General features: G+C 41.4%; 1 protein-coding gene across 2 annotated transcripts in view; it reads left to right on the forward strand.

The window, feature by feature from the left end:
• The first annotated feature begins 1,926 nt into the window (after positions 1-1,926).
• Positions 1,927-19,370, forward strand: part of CCDC30 (coiled-coil domain containing 30) — a 125,659-nt gene continuing 108,215 nt past the window's right edge. The window contains exons 1-5 of one of the 2 annotated variants that reach the window (XM_057707378.1): positions 1,927-2,502; positions 7,543-7,655; positions 10,990-11,188; positions 14,212-14,332; positions 17,893-18,083. In XM_057707378.1, the coding sequence (XP_057563361.1) occupies positions 11,150-11,188; positions 14,212-14,332; positions 17,893-18,083 (351 nt within the window). In that variant the 5' untranslated portion in view covers positions 1,927-2,502; positions 7,543-7,655; positions 10,990-11,149. The remainder of the gene's footprint in view (positions 2,503-7,542; positions 7,656-10,989; positions 11,189-14,211; positions 14,333-17,892; positions 18,084-19,370) is intronic. The other variant, XM_057707387.1, reaches the window with a different exon arrangement.

The following is a 19,370-nucleotide window of genomic DNA, read 5'->3' on the forward strand; positions in this document are numbered from 1 at the left end:
TGGAAGCAGCAATCATACTGAACAAAAATTTTAATTAACTTCTGGTCCAATGGGCAAAGCATAAGATGCAGCAGACTAGGCAGTGGCTGCAGTACTAAAGGGGCATGAAATAAAAGACTGATTTTCTTCCCTACATCTACAGCTTCATGTGGATGACTGTCATTATCTTTGTGAATTTATTTATTTTATTGGCTGTGTTGGGTCTTTTTTGCTGTGCGCGGGCCTTCTTTTTAGTTGCGGTGAGTGGGGGCTACTTGTTCGTTGTGGTGCGTGGGCTCCTCATTGCCGTGGCTTCTCTTGTTGCGGAGCACGGGCTCTAGGCTCGTGGGCTTCAGTAGTTGCAGCACATGGGCTCAATAGTTGTGGCTCACAGGCTCTAAAGCACAGGCTTAATAGTTGTGGCGCACAGGCTTAGTTGCTCCGCGGCATGTGGGATCTTCCAGGAGCAGGGATCAAACCTGTGTCCCCTGCATTGGCAGGCAGATTTCAATCACTGCGCCACGTAGGAAGCCCTGTCATTATCTTTGAATGTACAGTGAGGATAAATGGAGTTACAACTAGAAGTGATTCTAATGTTTGTTTTTATCATAATTATTACTTCCCTTGGGAACCGTGTGTTTTGTTGATGCTTAAAAACAACCACCACTACCCTAAATGGAATTATTTAGAGGGTTTTCCAATTCAGTTTAGTTTCCATTCAGAGCATTTAAACAGTATTTACACATGTAAAAATTCCAAGAGGTTGTTTTGCTTGTTTAATCAGCAAATGGAAGTGTGTAAAGAAAGAAAGAAAACTAAGAATGCGGGAGTTCCCTGGTGGTCTAGTGGATAGGATTCAGCACTTGCACTGTGTGGTCCCAGTTCAATCCTGAAAAACCTAAGAATGAAAAGGAACATAAGTCAGTGAGAGCAAATAAGAAGGAACTTGATCTAGATTGGAGGACTAAGGAACCTATCTCTGAGGAGGAAATGATGCTTGAACTGCTACATAGAAGTTAAGTGGGTTGGAGGTGATGGTGGTGAGCATTTTTAGATCAGAGAAAAAAACACTTGAAAGGGCTCTGGTGCTAAAGGGAGAGACTGAAGCACTTCTAGAAAGTAACGTATGAGATCCGTCCAGATAATGCATATAGAACCGGCAAAGCTTTGGAAAGTGATCCTATGAAAAACTAGAATAAGACTGAGAAATGTCAAGTAAGTGTTTGGGATACCAGCAAAGCAATGTCCCCAAAACATGAGTAGAATCGAGCTTTGATGAATTAGCTAGAATCTTGCGATAAGAGCATTTAAATGAAGATGATATAAACCAGGCCTGTGTTAAATTTTGTGCCTTTTAGATATTTTTATTTTGCATTAGGTAAATTGAGATTATGGTTCTCGTAGACCGAATTTTCAGTGCTTAGGGCTTCTAAAGGACTTCAGCTTTACGGATAGTTCTAGTCAAATCCGGTTTTCTCATTTTTCACAATAATAAGCCGATTCCAGAAGTGTCGTGATTTGTCTTAGGTGCCCCACCCAGGTAATGAGTAACAGGTCCTGACCTAAAATTCAGAACTCCTGACCTAGCACCCTCCCCCTTTAAGAATGAAGTTACTTCTAGAAAAATAAATCCAAGTTAGGCCGGGACTCTAGATAAGGTCTGGCGGGAAGCTACTTGAAATCTATAAATGCCCTGTGACAAAACTTACTCTCAAAGTTGCAACTGCTTGCCGTGACGATACCATGGTTACTGCAGAGCCAATGGGATGAGCCCTACCTTCGTTCCGCCGGAGCTAAGCCAGAGGCCAATGGTCTGCTCCATAGCAACGGTCTCTGGCAGGAAACACATCCCCTAAGCCAATGGCGCGCGTCGTTTCTATGGTTCCCGCCGGAAGGACGCCTAGGCGTCTCCGCGGCGGGCGCGGTTGCTATGACGCCGGGGACTGGGCCCGCACCTGCAGCTCCAGGCTGAGCCGCGGTGGAGCGGGGCGGGCCCGGGACCCTCGCCGCACTCTCCAAAGGACAGTTTCCGGCCCGTTCCTGAGGTTCCCGCCGCAGCCCCAAGGAGGAAAGCAGCTATTCTCCGCTCTTTTTCAGCATTCCCGGTCTTTCCCGCTCCTCTGCCCAGCAGGGCCCGAAAGGACAGGAGGAGAGCCTCTCCTGGCTTGAACTTGGCTGGAGGAATGCTGCCTGAGGATGGATTCGCCGGTGTCCTGGGACCCACCCGCCGCAGGCCTTTTTGAATTAGGCTGCTGCTTTTATTTAAAGAGGGCTTAGAACCCTCAATCTGTTATGTACGTGTTCCTTTTCACATTTTCCAGGCCGAGACTCACCTCTGCACAGAGACGGCGCCTGAAGGCCCAGGCCATCACAAAGTCCACCGAGCCACGGCCTCCCCTGGTTGTCGGCCTGTGAACAAAGAACTGCTGCCTTCTCCGTTTTGCCGTATGTTCGTCATGCAGAACTTTAATTCCTGAGGAAGCTCTGGAGGCCTTTTGTATCCTCAGCATCAGACCTCATCAAGTCAGTTACCTTCTGCCTTTCAAGCTACAACCTCATCCACTTCTCTCATCACCCCGAGCACCAGTTTTCTCATCCCGCTCGTTCCACAGCCATTCTCATCCTTTCTTGTCCACACTGCACACTCCTGAATGTCCATTCGTCTTCACCCACCTCTGTCATCTTTACACCACCTTCTTCTTTCCTGCTACAATGCTTTGGGTAGCTAAGTGTTTCACGTTCTCCAGCCCGGGAATCATTTGGAAGATTTTCTTTGTTTCTCCCTACTATGGCAAGCTTTCTGTCTTGGGTAAACTAGAGACGAGAATAGAGAAACACACATTGGTAAATACAAACAGTAAATCTCTGCAAGCCTAGTGTGTTTTGAAAATGGAGGGAAAAAAATCAAAATGCATTTTTGGGCTTATCTCAGTCTTATCTAAAGAAGGAAGATTGCTCCTTGCTTAAGTGAGTATTATGTTAGGCCTACATTTTAGTGATGCATTCATGCACGCGAAAAGATCATTCAGAACGGTTATGTAACAAGATTTCAACGTTAGGTTCATATGAACCCAACACCTTGGTATGATAGAATTTTTTAGGAAAGGAGCTGCTTGAAACAGTTCTTGTGCCTCCTCTTCATGTCAGTTTTTTAATCAGAAAACATTCCTTGTGATGTGAATTAAGAAACAAACCAAAAAAAACCAGGAGGAATTATTGAAAATAAATATTTTTGGCAAGGGGGCAGGCCTAATAGTTTTAAAAAGACTGGAACAGAGGGCCCTAAAAATAGAATATGATTTATTTAGATCCTGCGCAATTGTATTTTAGCTTGGAAAACTTTAATTTGTTTTAAAGTATGTGTTTCTCATTGAGTCTTACTATTCTTAAGTGTAAACTTACTTTGAAGATATACAAAGTGTACATTTTTAACAGGTATTTGTGGGGATAGAATGATTTAGGTATTTTTATTTCTCAGGCCAATTACAGCAGCTGTTTATGATGTTCACGCTTAAAGCCAAGTCAAGTTTCCAATTACAGAGAAATTCAGCTTTCTCTTCTGCAGTAGATTGGAAAAGAAAAACAGGTTCTGCAGCTTTTTCAATTTTTCACATTAAATGGGAATTGAATAAATTCTAACCCTTGAAAAAAGGGGCTGTTAGATGCTATACGGTAAGGAGTTTTCCTTCCCCTTGCAATATCTATTTATTGAACAAACATCATTATGGCAATGTTAACATAAAATTTAAAAATTTTTTCTCTCACCCCTAGCCCAGTGGTTCTGAACCTGGGAGGGGGGTTTTGCTCCCTAAGAAACATGTAGCAATGGGTGGAGACATTTTTAGTTGTCACAACTGGGAATATGTAACTGGCATCTAGTTAGTAGAAGCCAGGGATTCTGCTCTACATGCTACTGCACAGAACATCTCCCCACAAGAAAGAATTAGCCAGCCCCGAATGTCAGTTCTGAGGCTGACATGTCAACAGTTCATTTTTCTGTTCTGTGTCAATCCTTGCTTATGTGCATACGTTTTTTTTACATAGTTATAATTATACTGTACATTGTTTCTTTTTCACTTAATTTTATATTTTAAGTTTAAACATTGCTACGTTCTCAACTTTCAAAAAAGCATTTTTCTTGTTTTATTTGGGAATTTAAAAGGAAGAAACTGTATACACTGTATTTGAGACATCTGTAAGTTTTAAATTATATTTGTTTAAGAGGAAGAAGGAAGGGCTAAAATGAATAACCTAAGTGGATATTTCAGTTTTCATGGCCATACTCTTTACAGTGTTCCCTTATGTCACACAAAGACCATGGGATCCAAAGTTCATGCTTTGCTCAGAGCCAGGAGATGTGCTGTAGCATGAGGTATGGTCCTGGCCCCTGCACGGTAGTTGGAGGGCACATACAAGGAGAAATCAGAACAAGTCGAAATGACTGCACTCATTCTTTTTGCCCTCTTCCCATTTAAAATTCTTTGTCTCTGTCTCAGTTTGCTTTGGCAGCTTTAGTGCCTCATTCTTTACGTGTAGAAGCTTTTAGAAGCTCCAAAACACTACAGGATGTGCTTCTTTCCAGACAGTGGCTTTTTAAGATACTCAGTGAGCATTTATTCAGGATCTCCTTTTAAGGAACAGTATGCTTATATACGTTGTTATGTGGGCAATTTTAGGCACAGTTTAGATGTCAAAGCATTTAGAATTCAAAGAATGAAATTATATTACCTCAAGATATGTGTTTTTAGAATTTTCAAATTACTCAACCATTGGGTCTCAATAAATCCGCTGGAAAAATGTTAGTTCTGGGATGTCAGAGCATAACAGGCAGAAGGACCCAGGATTCCAGGCAGATGGGCCCAAATATTCAAAGTCATGGAATAAGCAGCGTGGTGGGGATCAGTCTGTACACTGGCATGAGGGGCTGTCGAGGTGTGGCAGGAGATAAGACAGGAGAAACAGGCAGGAACCAGGTTGTGGAGACTCTCTGGTGCCAAGCTAATGGTTCAGATTCTTCCTGAAAGCAATGGGAATGCTGAGCAGCAAGTGACTTGCATTTACAAGGGTCAGTCTGAGAGCTTTGTGGCGTAAGACTGCATGGGGGCCAGCCCAGCAGCAAGGAGATCAGTTAAGGATGCTATTACACAAAAAGTTGGACAAATGATGAGGCAAGGGTAAACTAAAAGAGCTTGAATTAGAAAATAATAAAAGAGGTAGAATCTACAAATTCAGAACTGGTTGCCCATGAGAGTGGGATGAATATGGAGGGGCCAAGGATGGCCCTCAGGTTTCTGGCTTGGGAAGCTGTATTGATGGTGATTTTATTAACTGTGGGATGCAGAAGGAGGAGCAGGTGTAAGAAAAATGAGTGGATTGTTCAAACTGAGTTGTTCGCTAGCAAGTTGCATATGCAGTGGTCTTAAATAGCAGACTCATTTTGTATTGCCTTCCTAGCCTACGTACTCTTCCCTGGAACTTGTAGTTCTCCATCAATCCTTGCTTAAAGAGTAGGCTTTGGTGGCCGTACTTGTACCCCTACTTCCAGCCTATCCCAGCCACAGCTGACTGAATGAGAAATACTGTACAATTAACTTCGGAGAGAGGGGCACAATTAGTTGTGTGAGCCACAGATATTGGGTTGGCCAAAAAGTTGGTTTGGATTTTTCTCTCTTGGCCAATCCAATAATTAATTTTCTCTCTTTAGTAAATTTGAACTAAGTAATAGATAACAAATGACTTAATCTGAAAAATTACATAGGCTTAGGATTTGGATGGCTGTTTTTAGCTTTGCTGATGAGCAAGCAGAGAAAGTCCATCCATGTAGAGAAGCAAGTAAATGAGAGCAGATTCATAGGGAAACCCATAGACAGTAGACTTCATGGGTCAGGAGAGACTGGTAATGGCTGTCCAGTTCCATATCCATTTCCCATGTAGCTAGGTTTGGTCTGTAGCATATGCTCTTATATTCTTCCAGTACCCTCCTGAGTAGTTGGGATTGGTCAGCTGTAAAGGTCAGAAAACTCAAAATAATAATGGCTTGAAAAAGAAATTTATTTCTCTCATATAAAAGTCAAGAAGAAAGCAGTCCAGGGACTTCCTAGGTGGCGCAGTGGTTAAGAATCCGCCTGTCAATGCAGGGGACACAGGTTCAATCCCTGGTCCAGGAAGATCTCACATGCCTAGAGCACCTAAGCGCATGAGCCACAACTGCTGAGCCTGAGCTTTAGAGCCCATGAGCCACAACTGTTGAGCCCATGTGCCACAACTACTGAAGCCCATGTGCCGAGAGCCCATGCTCCGCAACAAGAGAAGCCACAGCAATGAGGAGCCCACGCACCACAACGAAGAGCAGCCCCCGCTTGCTGCAACTAGACAAAGCCTGTGTGCAGCAACGAAGACCCAACACAGCCAATAAATAAATAAATAAATTTATTTTTAAAAAAAGAGAGAAGAAGAAGAAGAAAGCAGCCCAGAACTGATGGGGCAGCATTTTGAAATTCCCAGAGACTCACATTTCTTCTCATGATAATATATCATCCATGGCCTGTGGCTTCTGCCTTGTGGTGTCTAGGATGGCTGCTCAAGCTTCAATCTGTCTTGTCTGCATTCCAGCCAGTAGAAAGGAAGAGGAAGAGGGCATCCTGTTCCTTTAAGGACACTTCTTAGGCTAGGTGGCACACAATTCAATTTACATCCATCAGTCAGAAATTAGTCACATGACTGTATCTAACAGAAAACAGGCATCCCTGTGATCAGTTAAAAAAATTAAATGTCTTATTTCTGCAGAAAAAAGGAAGAATACATATTGAAGGACAACTGGCAGTTTCTGCCATGTGCACTTGTATTTGTTCTAACTTCAGTGTATATCTGTTTCTTGCCACTTTTTCTAGATAGAGCTGGAGCTTAGCAGAGATGGATTATTATTTAATCCTGCTAACAACCCAGTGAGGTAGGCATTACTATTATATCTGTTCTTTTTGGGGGAAATCAAAGTTTTAAAAAGTTAGACGACTTGTGTTAGTCACACAGCTAGGAAGTGATGGAGCCAGGGTTTGAACCAAGGTATGTCAGACTCCTTTGCCCGAGCTATTCATCACCATGATAATGAGACGGGCAGAGAGCCAAAGGCAGTCTTTAGGAATGGTGGCATTCGACGGGTCTGTGGAATAGGAACCCAGGAGGAACACAAGGAAGGAAAGGCCAGGGAGGTAAGAGTGAAAACAGGAGAAAGTGACATCAGAGAACAGAGAAAGGAGGTTGTATATAAGAGCAGAAACATGTCCAGTTGGGTTCGGCATTTTTTTAAATTAATTTATTTTTTGGCTGCATGGCTTACAGTTCCCCAACGAGGGATTGAATCCGGGCCCTCAGCAGTGAGAGCGCAGAGTCCTAACCACTGGACCACTAGGGAATTCCCTGTATTTGGCATTTTGAGGGTCGTTGTAAGAGCAGAAGTCAAGTACAGTGGTTTGAGGAGTACGGAAGACATGAGAAAGAGGACAGTAACTTGAGGGGGGTGTGGTGGGATCAAAGGAGAGTTATTTTCGTATGTTTATTTTTAAGATCAGAGACATCGTAACCTAAAGGCATGACATCAATAGAGAAGGAGATCATGAGCAAATGGAAAAGAAAAAGCTTCATTGAGGAAGCAACAGGAGATGAGCTGTAGAACGCAGGTAAAGGAATTCGATTTGGTCAGGAGGACAGAAAGCTCTTCCACCTAGAAGGGAAAGAGGGCAGGTTCTCTAAAGATGAAGGTTAGTGTATTGGTGGTAGCAGAAGAAGTTGACTGAGTTTAATGGCGGCCTTGGTTTTACTAGTGCTGTGGGTGACAAGGTCATCGGCCAACAGAGGGGAGAGGAGAGATTTGGAGTTTGATGGGAGAGGTGGAATTTCTAAATATTTACGGAGTGAAATGGTAGCAAAAGTTGGCAAAGTACATAGAATACCCGATGAAAGTAGAGAAGCTTGGCTTGGGCTGCAGACCATGTTTGTAGTGGCTCCAGTCTGCATACTTGTTTCATTTTTCTCTACCAGCAACTCAGCAAACTAAAATAGGTAGAGAAAAGTCAAATGGCCAAACTTTCCCCCGGGTTTGGATTTGCAAGAAAGGTGGCACAAGGAGCTAGATAATTGGTGACACTGGTGAGAGATTGATTGAAACGAACAATGGTTGGGTCCAGGCTTGAGGGGGATATAAATGAAGCCAGAGAGTATCTGGTAGTTTGAGAGAGGATGTAATGGTCCAGGGGCTGGAGGTCTCAACTGTCATTGTAGAATAAGCATAGTTTAAAAGAGCAACAACTTCACATCTATTACTATGGCTATTATTTATATTTTTATGGCAGTCCTTCAAAATGTTAAACATAGATTTGTATATCCAACAATGCCATTCCTAGGAGTACACCCAAAACAACTGGAAGCAGGGACTCAAACAGATACCTTTACACCAGTGTTCACAGCAGCGTTGTTCACAGCAGCCCAAAGGCGGAAACAACCCAAATGTCCATCAACAATGAATGGAGGGGTTTCCTCGGTGGCTCAGTGGTTAAGACTCCGCCTGCCAATGCAGGGGACATGGGTTCGATCCCTGTTCCAGGAAGATCCCACATGCCGCAGAGCGACTAAGCCCATGTGCCACAACTATTAAGCCTGTGCTTTAGAGCCCATGAGCCACAACTGTTGAGCCCATGTGCCGCAACTACTGAAGCCCACTCACCTAAAGCCCGTGCTCTGCAACAAGAGAAGCCATGGCAATGAGGAGCCTGCACACCACAACAAAGAGTAGCCCCCACTTGCCGCAACTAGAGAAAGCCTGCACGCAGCAACGAAGACCCAACACAGCCAATAAATTAATTAAATTAATTAATTTATTTATTAAAAACAACAACAACAATGAATGGCTAAACAACATACATACAATGCAATGTTATTTAGCCTTAAAAAGGAAGGAAATTCTGATGCAGGCTGTAAAGTGGATGAAGCTTGAAGACCCTATGTTAAGTGAAATAAACCAGAAACAAAAGGACAAATGTATGATTCCACCTATATGAGGCACCTAGAATAGGCAGATTTATAGAGACAGAAAGTAGAATACAGTGAGAAATGGGGAATTATTATTTAATGGGTACAGAGTTTATCTTTGGGATAATGAAAAAGTTCTGAAAATGGATAGTGGTGGTGATTGCACAACATTGTGAATGTGCCTAATGCCGCTGAATTCTACACTTAAGAATGGTTAAAAAAGTTTCATATATTTACCACACACACGAAAAAGAGCAAGAGGTACAGAATGTGATATTCAGAGTAGAGGCATTTGGAGCTGAGGATTGCAGGAGTCAACAGTAGTTAAGGTTATGACAAGGGCTCGGTTGTAGCCATGGGCATGGATGACTAAGTAGAATGGAGGTTAAAGATCTCTGACTTTGGAAGGGTGGTCAGCTTGGATGAATCATGCACTTGGATATTGACTTGCAGCACGTACTGCCCTCCTGACCAGCCATGCCCCCTCTCCCTGTATCCCTGCTTATCCTCCGTTACCCTAGATCTCCTAGATGCCAAGGCTCCAAAGGTATTCTCAATATCCTGCATCCCCTTCTCCTTTCAACTTCCTCCAGCCTGAGACACTCCCACTCCACCCCACAACATGTGCTGGGGGCGGGGATTATGCTACTCTCTGGGGGCAAGCAACCCACAGTACAGGACATGTAATAATTCAAACATTTATTTTCTGATTATCCACAGTCTCATCAGTTTGTCACAACTCTGTTTTAACATTTTGATATATTTGCTTCCATTCTTTTTCTTGTGTGTCTGGTTTTTACATAGTTGCAATAATTTACATTCTACTTTTTCTCTTATTGTAACATGAGCATTTTTCTATACTGCCAAATAGGCCTCATACAATGCTATGTGTCTTGGGTCCTCTGATACCCAGGACAAACCATAAGGCACTGAATAGTGCTTGGAGACCTTGTAGAGAGGAGGATATGAGTGGGGACCAGATGATGGGGGTAGGGTAGGGAGGAGCACAAGAAGCCACTTAGCTGTAAGTCATGGGGGGACACGTGGGGGCACAAAGATTCAGATCTGGGTCCTTTTTGTTTTTAATGTATCAAATGATAATTAACATTCTATATACCATCCACAAAAACTGTTGATGTGAAAAGGATGAGATTCTGGAAAACTTAGCAAGAAAGGGTAAAAATATCAAAATATAGTTTTGCTTTTAAGAAAGCAAAACTGAATATAATTATGTAGGCTAGCTGCAGTACAATAATGATTATACTCTCACTACAATTTGGGTCAGATTAACTTGGTTAAAATTTATGTTTGATTATAACAGCAAGTCTTATTCACAGTTAGTAGTTCTAGTACACGGATACCACTGCATCAATTAGCAGACAATTATCTCTCCTCCACCATGTAGTACAAGTTGTTATGTAGCATAACTACTTTCAAGTTAAAAAAATTAAAGGTAATATCAATGGCAGGCTTAGATCAAGAAGTTTTAGAAGAGTTGAATGACTTAGAAGTCAACAAAAATTATAAGACATATTCTGTGAGCAAAATAATTCCTTGATAGTTCAGAATTAATGGGCTCTCCAGCTTCCAGAGGAGTCCTTTTATTTCGAAATAGTCAAGAGTGGACAAAAGCTTCTTTGGAATTTATAACATTGCAAGAGGCCTTTGGGAGATTTTCAGAATATTAAATTGTAAACTTCAGAACTGGGCAGACAGAAAGCTTGTATTTTTTAACACGTATTTCATGTCATTTCTTATCTTAGAAGATCTTATACAACTCTTCAAAGCTGTAATATTTTTTGTATTGTTAGCTATTTCATGTAAGTGCTCATTTTAACTGGATAACCATTAATTAATAGGAAAACTAAACTATGCTTCGTAGAGCGTCTAACTCTAGGCATATGAACATATCCAATTCATTGCATGCTCAGTTGTATGTTTACATGTGTGTGTGTATAAATACACATGCGTATCTCTTTTATCAAGGGAAAAGTTCAATTAGAAGACTTACTTCACCATCTTGAGAAAGAAGGGATCGAACCCCTTGTCTTTACAGAAGAACAACTCTATTTTGTCTGGTGCTCGTTACAGCGAAGACAGGCTGAGGACAGCTACGAGAGATCTAGAAGAGCTGTCAGGGAAGCACATGGAAGAAATTAAAGGAGTAAGAGCTGACATCATAAAGGTTTAAGATAGCTATGTTTTTGTTCATTGTCCTTCACTATATTAACATATGGAAAACCAGCAATTGAATATCACTGTGTAGTTTGCAAAGCACTCACGTGTAGACTTTTTTTTTCCATGAAATATATCAACAATCTGTATTGGTTTCCAATAGAGTAAATGTATGAGATGTTGCCTAGAGATGACTGGTTGAATATCCAAATAGGTCTGCTCAAGGTGACTTTCATTGTCTTGGTACATCCATCCTCATCTCAGTAACCAGCCTTCTAACTGACTCTCCTGCTAGTAGGCTTAGAAACCTGATTAGTCAGTGTACTGTGAGTGGAACTGCTTCTCAAAGGTGGCCTTGCATTGACCAAACTCACAGAGAAGTTTGTAGAAAAATAGACACCAGCTTTTTATTTGACAGTAAGAAATATAATTGCCAAAGGAACCAGACATATATACCGTGTAGCTGATGCCTTCTTTCCCTACAGGCAAACTACATAGGAAGCTGAATTTTAATCAGATGTTTACTTGCTGAACAAATGATTCTAATTTTTTATAGCTTTAGTAAAAGATAGCGAGATTTCCACAGTAAGGCTATCTATACCTGCCCTAATTTCTGAACTTGTTATATCCTAGAACCAGGGAACCTAGCGCTTAGATGAGCAGATAATGGCACTTTTTGACTCTTTTATCATTCTTTTTGGTGTGTCCAGTACTGATCAACCTACTTTCTTATATATGAGCTACTTTCTTTAAATGAATTAATAAATTCTCTTAGGTTGCTTGCAGATCCTCTGTTGTGTTTTGACAGCTCAGCTCAGTTAACTTGTTGATTCTTAAATTTAACTCCTAGAGGGCAGTCTGGTTTTCAGACTCTTAAGAGTGCAGTTCCTTTAGAACAAAAGAAGGATAACATAATAGACCATGAATTTTAACATTAGGCAGATGGGGTGGAAAACTTGCCTTTGGCACTGACTCTCTGTGTAAGCTTGGGTAAGTTATTTAACTTCTTTGAGCTTGAAATTTCTCATCTGTAAGTTGGAGATGATAATAGCTCCTTCAAAAGGATTTGTGAGGTTTACACACATTAATGTGTATGAAACATTTCACATATGTACTTGGCACCCAGCAAGTATTCAATAAATTATAGCTATTATTATTAAAAACAGGTAGTATTGTTCCTGCCATTTTTTAAATAAATATTTACTTATTTATTGGCTGTGTTGGGTCTTTGTTGCTGTGTGCGGGTTTTCTCTAGTTGCCACAAGCAAGGGCTACTCTCCCTTGTGTGCCCGGGCTTCTCACTGCGGGGGCTTCCGTTGCAGAGCACAGGCTCTAGACTCATGGGCTTCAGTTTCTGTGGCTCACGGGCTTAGTTGCTCTGCGGCATGTGGGATCTTCCCAGACCAGGGGTTGAACCCATGTCCCCTGCATTGGCAGGTGGATTCTTAACCACTGCACCACCAGGGAAGTCCCTGTTCCTGCCATTTTAAAGAGGAGGAAACTGAAGCATACCAGGAAGTGATAAAGTTGGACTGCAGTTCTGTGTTCCTTCTACTATACCGTTCAGCTTTTTGTTCGTATTCTGAGCAGCTGTCCAAAAAAGGCTTCAACAATTCAGCAAAATACAGTTATTTTGGTAGTCTACTTCTAAGTAATTTGGCCTAGTAAGAGCTCAGTCTCGGGCTCTGGGCCACCTGACTGTGAAGTCTGGCTCCTCCCTTTCTCTCTGTCTTGACAATGCAAGTCCCTCAGCCTCTCTCAGCCTCCTCCCTCACCTGTAAAGTGGGAAATAACAGTGTCATAGGGTTGTGGTGAAAGCTCAGTATTTGATGTCCTTAACATAGTATCTGGAGTATATAGTTAGCTCTCAATCTGTTACTATTAGCCACATAAAAGTACCTTTTGTGAAGCTGTCATAGTAATCAGAAACTATTTTTAAAGAATACCCAATAGGGACTTCCTTGATTGTCCGGTGGTAAAGAATCCTCCTTCCAATGCAGGGGATGCGGATTCGATCCCTGGTCCGGGAACTAAGATCCCACATGCCACAGGGCAGCTGAGCCTGTGTGCTGCAACCACAGAGCCCATGCGCCCTGGAGCCTGCGCACCACAACTAGAGAAGAGAAAACCTGCGCACCACAACAAAGAGCCAGTGCAGAACGGCGAAAGATCTCATATGCCTCAGTGAAGATCCCGCGAACTGCAACTGAGACCCGATGCAGCCCCCCCAAAAAAGAAGAAAGAATACCCAATAGTCTATTTTAATACAAGCTCCTATTAACATTTCAGACATCGTGAGTTTTGCGTAAGATATAAAGTATTGTGTAGCTGTTTCTCTGTTCGTGAGTATCATGACTGTATTTCCTAAATCATACATAGACTTGATTTGAAACCTGATTTGTTAATGGAAAAAATATTAGAGATTGTGACTGTCCCAGAAATTTGTGGTGATGTGTTGTCCTATCTATGGGAACCAGTGTCTGATAACATATGGCAGCTGGAAGGAAGTTTAGGGAGAGAAACCCACACTTAAGCAAAGTTGAGTTTTCTGTTTATTTCTTAGATTATAAACACTGACAGGGACTTCCTAGGTGGCGCAGTGGTTAAGAATCTGCCTGCCAATGCAGGGGACACGGGTTTAAGCCCTGCTCTGGGAAGATTCCACATGCCACAGAACAACTAAGCCTGTGTGCCACAACTATTGAGCCTGTGCTGTAGAGCCTGTGAGCCACAACTGTTGAGCCTATGTGCTGCAACTATTGAAGCCTACGCGCCTAGAGCCCATGCTCCACAACAAGAGAAGCCACTACAATGAGGAGCCCGTGCACCACAATGAAGAGTAGCCCCCGCTCCCAGCAACTAGAGAAAGCCTGTGTGCAGCAACGAAGACCCAACACAGCAAATAAATAAATAAAATAAATAAATTTATTAAAAAAAAATGCACACTTAAAAAAAAATATTGACAATATGGTGATCTCTTAATGGCTCTTTCACTTAATAGACTTGTAAGAAAATGTATTATTTTCTTCTTAGGTGGAAAATAATGCAAACCATGTCTGTAACTTACCAGAGGAAAAAGAAGCATTTTCTCATGGTTATGAACAGGAAAGCAAGCAGCCTAGACATGAGTTTAAAGAGCTCCAACTCAAGCCAGGTAATTTTTCCTTTTGTAAAATGTAAATTTTACGTTTTTCTCTAAGCCTAATAATTAGCATATGATAATTGTAGAAAATTTGGGAAATGTATAAAAGTAGAAGGAAGGAAAAAAATCACTACATATCCTCCACCTCAAGAAAAGTAATGTTTTACATGTATTTTCTGCCTATCTTTTTAAGGTATATATTTTGAAATATTCTCAAATGTGTGTGAGAGAGTGCAGAATGGTTATTTTCTTTAATGTCGATTATAGTACTTACCACCCTATGTCATAAGTGTGTTAGCTCTTCTGGGGCAGAGATCACATCCTAGTCTTTCTGGTTTCTGTGCTCTGGACAGCACCAGCTTCGTAAAGTACCTGGCATGTTAAGGGGTCAGGAAATGTTTATCAAGTGCTCCAGAGCTACCAGGGAAGATACAGATAGGACCCCTTTAGAATATTGTATTTTGTTTAACTCCATAAATTAGATATTATTATGATATATGGTCAATGATTATTTACATTTGCCACACATTTATTATTTTCTTTGCATCTCAGATATCCCATTTGGGATCATTTTCCTTTTTTCATTTTAGGACTTCCTTTCACAAGGGTCTGTTGATGGAAGGTTCTTCTGTATTTTGAATCTCAGGTGCAGAGAAAATTGAACTAATCATAGGCCATAATTCATATGTTCTGCACTCGGGTTTCATTTCTTTCCCCTTTTTTGTTTCCATTGGATAATTGAGTTTTCTTCTGCTGGTTTAGAAGCTTGCATTCTAGTTTTGTTCATGTGGTGGTTGCATTTTAAGAGTTTTAAAAATCTCTTCTGGCATTTTTAGTTTTTCTCGGCAGCAGAGTTGTTCAGGGCTCTAATCTGCCGTACTGTGAAAAAGCAGAAGCTACGCTATGCCCTGCTCCCAACATAAATTAGCTCATGAAGAATTGGGAAATGGGGGAATGATGTCACTATAATGTGGAAATTCACATTTAATTTTCCCCAGCATGTTAACGATTTGGGCTTACCAGCAAGCCTTGGAGTTTATACATAAAGCCCATTCATCCCACATTCCTCTTCTGGGCTGTTTGGCCACATGTTTTGTCTGTTGGAAGTGCTTATTGCAAAGATATTCCTAATCTTTGGCATTTTGCCTTTGTTTCCAACTCTGCAGACTCAGCTCCTTCATTAGCTCATCTTTACAATAAATCTGATTTTTTAAAAGAGGACAGAGTCCTATATTTGCTATAGTATTCCTTTATTTTTTTAGGAATTTGACACGTCTCTTTAAATCTACCAGTATAATTATTAGGATTGCCAGTGTTTTTTATAGCACTCTAGTTACACAATGACACGTGTTTTGAGTGCTCTATGCCAACCTTTTTTCCATAAGTTCTATTATTTTTAGTGAGCAGTTTTCTGAAATACGTTTGCTTGTTTGTTTTAGGAACACATACATCAATCACATCAGAAATACTTCTGTAATTAAAGGTTGTCTTTTGAAGGTGGAGCTAACATGATTTGGTAATGGATTTCATATTGGGTGGGAGAAGAGAGAAATCACTGATGACCCAAAGCTATTTGGCCTGAGCAGTTGGAATATTGGAGTTCCTAACTACTCAGATGGGGGATGCTGTGGAAGGTTCTATTTGGGGAAGACAGTAGTTTGCTTTTGGACATCTACATTTGGATGTGAATATTAGACATCCAAGTGGAAAGGTCAAGTAGGCAATTTTGTATATGTTTGGAATGCATTGTGAAACTAGAGATGTGTATTTGGGAGTCATCAGCATATAGCAAATACTTCAAGCCTTGAGACTGCAGGAGATAACCTAGGGAGAGAAAAGAAGATTTAGAACTAGGCCCTAGGCCATTCCAGTGTTTAGAGGTTGGAAAGGTAAGAAATCAGCAAAGGAGTCTGAGAAGGAGTGGCATGAAAGGTAGGAGGAAACCTAGCGTAGTGTCCCAGAAGAGAAATGATGGAAGTGTTTTAAGAAAAAGAAGGGAACAACTGTGTCAGATACCATTGATAGGCAATGTGGAGTGAGGACAGGTAATTGACCATTGGATTTGGTCACATGGAGGTCTTTGTGACTTTGAGGAGAGCTGTTTCTGTGGAGTGGTGGATGTGAAAGCCATTGGAGTTAATTCAGGAAAGAATGGTAGGAGAAGGGGAGGGGACATGGCTATGGTTAATCCTTTCTTGAAGTTGTGCTGCAAAGGGGAATGGAGACATGGTGGAGGAGCTGGAGGGCCACATGAGTTTATTTTGTTGTTTTCATCACTGTTGTTTTTAATGGGAGATATTATACCATGTCTCTAAGATGTTTAGTTGGGAAGAAAGCTCCATGAGGCAGTAGAGATCAGAGTCAACTGCAGGAGTTTTGTCTTGAGAGGAGAGAGGATGGGACCCAGTGCACAAGTGTGGTGGGGGCTGGCTTTGGGAGCAAGGGTAGTTTGTTAAATCTCACAAGAGGGAAGAGTACAGGGGGCCCGGCAGATCTGGCAGGGGAGCTTGTGGAAGCTCTCTTCAGAGTGCTTCTCTCTTCTCAGTGAAACAACAAGCAGAGTATTCAGCTAGAAGTGAGGATGGGGAAGGAGGTATTAGAGATGTGATGAGAGAGAAGGATGAAATGATGGTCTAGGTCTCTAGAAAATGAGAGAGAAATACAAGCAGGGGAATGTAGGAGGATAGCTGGGCAGCAGTAAGGGCTCACTTGAGGTTAGTAGTCGCAAGTTTGAAATGACACCTAACAGCACTGCCTGTGCAGTTTTCTTTAGCCACACTGAGCTTCTGGAATGCACTCGTGAAGAGCTGGATTTAAACAGGTTGGAGTTTTGTCACCAAGTATAATGGAAGGAAAGAGGGGAAAGAGAGTTGTGAATGTTTTCAAGGGAGTGATTGTCATGATGGACTACAGAACCTAAGCTAGGTAAGAAAGTAAATGAGAACGGGAGAGGGATAAGGAACGTTAAGAAGTGTTTAAGGTTAATGGATTATAGTTTCCAGTATGGTCAGAAATCGTTGAAATTGAGCTGCCAGTACATAGGAAGGGATGATTGGAGAATTGGATGTTTGAAATTGAGGCTAGGGAGAGGTTACAGAAACTGCAGAGGCTAATGAGCCGGTCTAGGGAATTCCCATGGAGTCGGTGGCTGAGGTGGGGGAGAGGACTAGATCTTTGGAAGGTAGCTGGTAAAGGAACTGAAAAGCCAGGGCACTGGACGAGTCATCTCCCTGAATATTGAAATCACCAAGAATTTTGGCAGAATTAGTTGAGTGACTGTGGACAGGTTTCTTGGCTTCTTGGTGCCTCATCCCTCATTTCTTAAAAGGGATAATCACGGGTTGTTGTAAGGATTAAATAAGTTAAAGTTATCACAAACGCTTAATACAATACCTGCCACATAGTAAGCACTCACTGAAACAACAATACACTTTAAAGTTATGCAAGAACAAATTTTAAACTTTTAAACTAGTAAGAATATCTACTCCTTTGAGAATCTTTTCTCCCCTACTTTTTAGTTATTCGCCTGCATTTCTTTTAACAGTTTTGTTTCTGTTATTCCTTCCTAACAGAAGTGCAAATAAAGGAGGTTGAAATGTTGTATCAAGAAGGCTCATCTGAAATAGTCCTGAGCAGCAACAGCGAACAGATTGCACACTTACTCACGGAAAGAAGTACACTCTTGAGGAAACTGGAACGTGGGGACCCCAAATCAGAATCACAAAGATGTCTGAGCAGTAACCTACAGAAAGAATTTCCCCAGGTATTCCAAAATTACCCAGGTAATTGAATAAGAGGCAGGCCAGTTGAAAAACGCGTTTGTTCATTTAACCATTTATACATTAAAATATCAGGAAGCCAGTTTTGATAGCACTTAAGAATATAGACTTTGGGTTTGAATGGACCTCCTCTGCCACTTGTTAGCAATATGTCCTTGAACAAGTTGCTTAACTTTTGTGAGCCTCGATTTCCTCATCTGTAAAACCTGGGAGCAGCTGAACTACTCCACAATGTGATCATGAGAATGAAATAACTTAATATATGAAAAGCTCTAGGATAGTACCTCACACGTTAATTAGCATTATTGTTATTGTTTATCGAGAACTTACCGTGTGCCAGGCTTTGTGCTAGTGGATGTAGGAACAAAGTCAAATTAGACATGATTTGGACTTGCAAGGAGCTTACAAGCCAGTGAAGGAAAGAAATAAACCAGTGGTTACAATTCAATGTGGGAAGTTCTTTAATAAAGTGAGACACAGAAGGCTAGGAAAACTCAGGGGAGAGGCTGAGTCAGGATGAGTAGAAAATGCTTCCAGAGGAGGCGATGTTGAGTAGCACTTTGAAAGCTGAGTATGTGTTAGCTGGATGAAGAGGATGGGAGATGTTGAGTAGCACTTTGAAAGCTGAGTACATGTTAGCTGGATGAAGAGGATGGGAAAGGCTTTTCTGGCAGAGGAAACAATGTATAATACATACTGGTTCATGTGAGTCAATGCTGAGAAATGTGCCTGGGGATATTTTCAGAAACCACTTCATGGTGAGACTCATATGCTAAGCTAGAGAGTTTGGACTCAGCACCCAGCAATGTTCCTGGAGCATACTAGAGGCATAAAAATATTTCGAATGTACAAATGACTAACTGTTATAGAAGGTCTGGAGAGTCACTAAATGGTTTTAAGAGGAGAGTAACATGATCTGGTTTGTGTTTTAGAAAAATCACTCTGGCCACAGTGGAGGGGTGGATTGGATAGGGGCCAGATTGGAAGCCGAGATTTCAAGGGACGTTAAATAATAATTAATTAACAAATGAGAACCAGAAACAAGGCTCAGAGTGTAAGTAGAGAAGGGAAGATGAACTAAGGAGTTATGAAGGAGCTGGAATCTATGAAACAAATTGGACACTGTGGAGGTGAAGTTTGGGATGACTCTAAGGCTATCTACCCAGTCACTACTAAGTCCTAGTTTTACTAGTAATGGACAGAAAGAATTAAAACAGATACTACAAAGGTTTTTCATTATTATAAAATTTAATTCATAAAATTTCTGTCAC

The sequence above is a fragment of the Hippopotamus amphibius genome, chromosome 1 (genome assembly GCF_030028045.1).
Source record: "Hippopotamus amphibius kiboko isolate mHipAmp2 chromosome 1, mHipAmp2.hap2, whole genome shotgun sequence".
Lineage (NCBI taxonomy): Eukaryota > Metazoa > Chordata > Mammalia > Artiodactyla > Hippopotamidae > Hippopotamus > Hippopotamus amphibius.